The 5,000-nt window shown below is 33.5% G+C and overlaps 1 protein-coding gene across 1 annotated transcript in view; it reads right to left on the bottom strand.

Annotated features, from left to right (window-relative positions):
* LOC137660117 (uncharacterized) overlaps positions 1–5,000 on the bottom strand; it is an 81,990-nt gene that overhangs the window by 51,175 nt on the left and 25,815 nt on the right. The window contains exons 3-4 of the mRNA XM_068394832.1: positions 4,062–4,168; positions 2,594–3,425 (exon numbers count right to left, since the gene is read on the bottom strand). Coding sequence (XP_068250933.1) covers positions 2,594–3,425; positions 4,062–4,168 — 939 coding nt within the window. The remainder of the gene's footprint in view (positions 1–2,593; positions 3,426–4,061; positions 4,169–5,000) is intronic.

Below are 5,000 nucleotides of genomic sequence, written 5' to 3' on the forward strand. Positions count from 1 at the left end.
AGAGAGAGAGAGAGAGAATATTAATAGGAGAAACCTGCTTTATATATAAAAATCATGACTAAGCTTGAAATATATATATTAAAACATCCTTTACTATAAAAAAATAAAAAAAGATCTTGATATATCATAACACTTGAGGCAATCCCCGCATGGTTTAAACCTTAATGAAGAGCAAAATATGAGTAATGTTCCCAGGAGACAGATTAATTGTATACTAAACAAACAAAGGAATTGAGCATTAGTTCCCGCTTGGGTACAAACAATGTCAACATGTTGGACCATCTTGCATTCAAAGACATTATTAGTATTACTATTATTACTATTATTATTATTATTGTTATTAATATTAATTATTATCATCATCATCATCATCATTATTATTATCATTATTATTACTTGCTAAGGTAAACCTCTAGTCGGAAAAGCAGGATACTCTAAGCCCAAGGGCTCTGACAGGAGAAAATAGCCCAGTGAGGAAAGGAAATGAGGAAATAATAAAACATTTTAAGAACAGTAGCAACATTCAAATAAATCTTTCATACATAAACCATAAAATATTAAAAAAAAAAAAAAAAAGGAGAGAAATAGGATTGAATAGAGTGCCCAAGTGTACCCTCAGGCAAGTGACTTCTACCCCAAGACAGCGGACGACCATGGTACAGAGGCTATGGCACTACCCAAGACTAGAAAACAATGGTTTGATTTTGGAGTGTCTTTCTCTTTGAAGAGCTGCTTACCATTACTACACAAACAATTACTGATTCTTAAAAGATTCTTGATAATGGCTATATGTGGTTTTTCAAGTTTTAACGATATGTGTATACTGTTCACTCGATATTCAGTTCAATAATTCCATACTTTTTAAATACGTCATCTGTGACAGTAACGAGCGGGAGGTATTGAACGACTACACCCAATCACTCATTAAAAAAAAAAAAAACTGCCCAGAAATTTTAATTGGAAGGAACACTTCATAGTAATACAGAACGGACACAGCTATAAAACATCTGCGAAACTAAAATGAAAAGAAAGAAAGAAAGAAAGAAAGACTGAAGTAAAGTGAGCATTATTCGACTGTCATCTTTAATTTCCGGTCGCTGCTTGACCCTTGCTCAAACAAATTGTTTGAAATCATCAATTACATCACAAATAATATTCTAAATTATCCAGTCTTATCCAGACCGATTCCTTAAGAAAAACGTGTTCTCTTTCACTAAAATTCTTTCTTTATACCTGGAATAAATACTCTCACTTATATAACGTTTTGTAGTTTTACACTCAAGTTTCATTGTAAGATTTATGCTATCACTTTCCCCACCCACTCTCTCTCTCTCTCTCTCTCTCTCTCTCTCTCTCTCTCTCTCTCTCTCTCTCTCTCTCTCTCTCTCTATATATATATATATATATATATATATATATATAAATTATATATACATATATTATATATACATATATATATATATATATATATATATATATATATATACATAGACGGGAGTGCAAGGACATGAGTAAGGCCTTTGTCCAGCAGGGAAGTAGCAACGGCTGATAGCACACGCATAAACACACACACACACACACACACACACATATATATATATATATATATATATATATATATATATATATATATTCATATATATATATACATATATACATTTATATATATATATATATATATATATATATATATATATATATATATACTGTATATATATATATATGTTTATTTATTTATTTATAAAAACACATATGGATGACTGCGCACGTGCACATCTTTGTTTGTTTTAACCCACAAGCATTGATACGAAAAACAAATTTTACCCTCCAAAAGTATTTTTTTTTTTTTTTTACAACTGCAACAGTCTGATATTGAGTGAAGAGGCTAACTACTTTTGGAGAACTGCAGTTTGCCTTGGATTTTTTTTCTAGTCAAAAGTTTAGCAAAAACGTTATATTTTTCCAAGATTTTTTATTGAACTTACTTTTCACCATTTACACATCTGTTATATGTATGTATATATATATATATATATATATATATATATATATATATATATATATATATATATATATACATACATACATGTATATATATACACCTGTCAAACAAAGAGAAAAGGTAAAAGGTTTCATATGGACAGTGTAAAAATAACTTATACTCCCAAGTCAATTGAATTGTAGCGAGCCAACCTCGCGTTTAAACTGTTTAGGAGACTTTATAGAGGAAATATCATTCGATCAGGGACAAAAGAATTGAAGGGCAACAGAGGTCGAGCTAATATCTCTCTCTCTCTCTCTCTCTCTCTCTCTCTCTCTCTCTCTCTCACTCTCTCTCTCTCTCTCTCTCTCTCTCTCTCTTTTAACTTTTGTATACATCTAAAATATTTTCATGTCATGGGAATTATTCCCTCTATATTTATTGAAACGTATAGATCAGAAGTCTTATATTTTCATTTATTTCCACTGCATTAAGGTCAGCAATCGTCTAATACACAAATGTACAGTGTATGTAATTCATTAATTATGGAACGTTATGATATAAATTTTCTAACCTAAGAAACATAACTCCAAAGTCAAGGCATTTACTCACTAACAACACGTAGAAAAACAGCTTGTGTAATTCTAGGCTCCGTGTTAATTTGGCAGATATACGTCCCTCCATCCTGGGGTTTCGTGAACTTGATCTGTAACGTGTAGTCTTCAGGCACCCAGACGCCATCAATGTAATTAGGAGCCAGCTTCAAGTTTTTCGAATCAGAAGCAATGGGGATTGGCCCTTGTGGGTAGATGGCAATAGGGTTGGTTTCCTTCTTATACGTCTCACTGTGCTCGTTCTTCTGACTCCTCGTGAATTGAAGCTCCGTCAGAGATTGGAGCTTGGTGTATCCGTGGTGGTTCTGAGAGGGCAGTGCCTTTTTAGATCTTTTTTGGATCCAACCGGAGGAAAAATAATAGTCTTTTGAAGATTTGAGGTTAGTTTTATACCAAGGACCCATTTTTCGTCTTGCATAGTTGTAATTGTAGTGGTGTAAGCTTCTCTTACCTCGTTTTGCGTCCATTTTATACCTGGGAAATATATGTCTAAGAGAGATTCTTCTGCCCAGTTCTCCCATATTCAGAAATATTGTGTCTTCTGTTACGTAGGTTGTCATGGCAGCGAAACTCCCTGGCCCGTCCTCTTCTTCATATTCAAGTTGCGAATATGAAGAGGACCTCGGACCCTGACTACCAATTGTATGATACCAAGTTGAATCGCTTGCTCCTTCAAATATATGACTTTGAAGGCTCCCTTGACTTGCTAGGTCCCGGGGTCTACGCAGTTTGAATCTTGTCCCGGGCAAGACTGATATTCTCAAATCCGTTGAGAATGTGTGCCGTCCAGTGGGCAATACCTGTAAATCTCGCTGGCGGATCCAGGAAACCTGAGAGTAATAAGAAAAAGTGTGCTAAGTGTAACCATATTTGCATTAGCCATTAATGGGATATCCTCTGTCATTCTCCACCCCAAGATATTCTTTCAACAATGTAAGGTGAGCAAAGATCTGTTGGTAATCTGTCTTCTGGAAGCGTTTTCAATGTTATAGATGCTGTCAGAGCAAAGATCTGGGAGTAGTTTTAGTATTCCTGGAATAGTTTAACAGGAAACGTGTTAGTTGTAATATATTGAGATTAAGAGTTGTAACGGCTCTCTTGCCCACGTATCCTACCCTCACCTTTCCTTCTATATAGTTTAAAATGTTTCCAGAAGACTGAAATTACTACCGTATCTTTGCTCAGACAGCATTTATGCCCATTCCCAGTTTAATTAAGCAAATATCTAGCCCCAACAATTGTTTTCAAACACAGCAAGAATAGTAATAAAATAAACAGATAGCTAATCCCAAATTGTCGCACCTGACAGGACTTTTACACCCTAAGCTTGTATGAATATTACACTGCTATCTATAATGTTTCAATAAAAAACGAACTCTTGTTTTCAAATACACACCTCTCCACTTGATCTAAATCAAATAATAAATAGATAGATAAATAGTAATAAATTCAGGACAATCACTTACCTTTTTCCCAGAAAGATGCTTAACTGTACATGGAAGTCGACTCGTTTGGCCAACATAAGCAGTTATATTGAGATCTTTGGCCTTTTCCCAAAATTCCGGTTTCACAACTGGAAAATCAAACTTTTAACATTGAGGGGAGGTCATTGACATTTAATTTTTACAATTTGTTGATTATGGTTCGACAAATTTGTAACTTGTCCTTCTTGTTAAGGAAGATTGTTGTCTTTATTCATATCTACACTGTTAAAAATTTGCTGTAAAAAACATTAAAAATCCTGGGATGAATGTTGCCAGGCATTAACCGTTTTAAAAACGGATATATTGATGTAAAAGAGTGATATTACGGTCACCAACCCGTCAAAGATAATGACAAAGTAGGGTAAACATTACGGTCGCCTGTATTTTACTGAAATACGGCTGAGAACAGTATATTTTTACGGACATTTTCTGATTAAAATTACGTTTTTCTTTAACATTGTCATAAAAAATCAAAAGTAAGAATGAACAAAATGAAATAGGTGAAAATGGGCATAGAAGTCTGTTTAAAAGATTTTAGAAGCCTATGACAAAAATCTTCTTGAGAACTTGAAGAAGGCTTTGCATTTCTAATAAAAGTAGCTTTGGTCATTTTCAGATATTCAATGGAATTCTTTGTATATAAAACTTTCACAGGCTCGGCAATATGTTTTTTTTATTGATTTAGTTTCACAAAGGAGATTTACAAAAGAGTTTGTAAATGCATTTGGAATCTTTCTCCGATAGTGCATGTGGTGTATCCAATGTACAGTAATATCTCAGGATATTAAATTTATTAGTTCCAGAATGGCTTTCGTTATATATTTTTTTCTTATAATAAAATCGAATGAAATAGAGCCAAATGTATTGGAATAATTCAATATACCTAACCTAACGGAGCGAATTTTCGTTTCCTGACTATTT

Source organism: Palaemon carinicauda, chromosome 20 (assembly GCF_036898095.1).
Source record: "Palaemon carinicauda isolate YSFRI2023 chromosome 20, ASM3689809v2, whole genome shotgun sequence".
In the NCBI taxonomy this organism is placed as follows: Eukaryota; Metazoa; Arthropoda; class Malacostraca; order Decapoda; family Palaemonidae; genus Palaemon; species Palaemon carinicauda.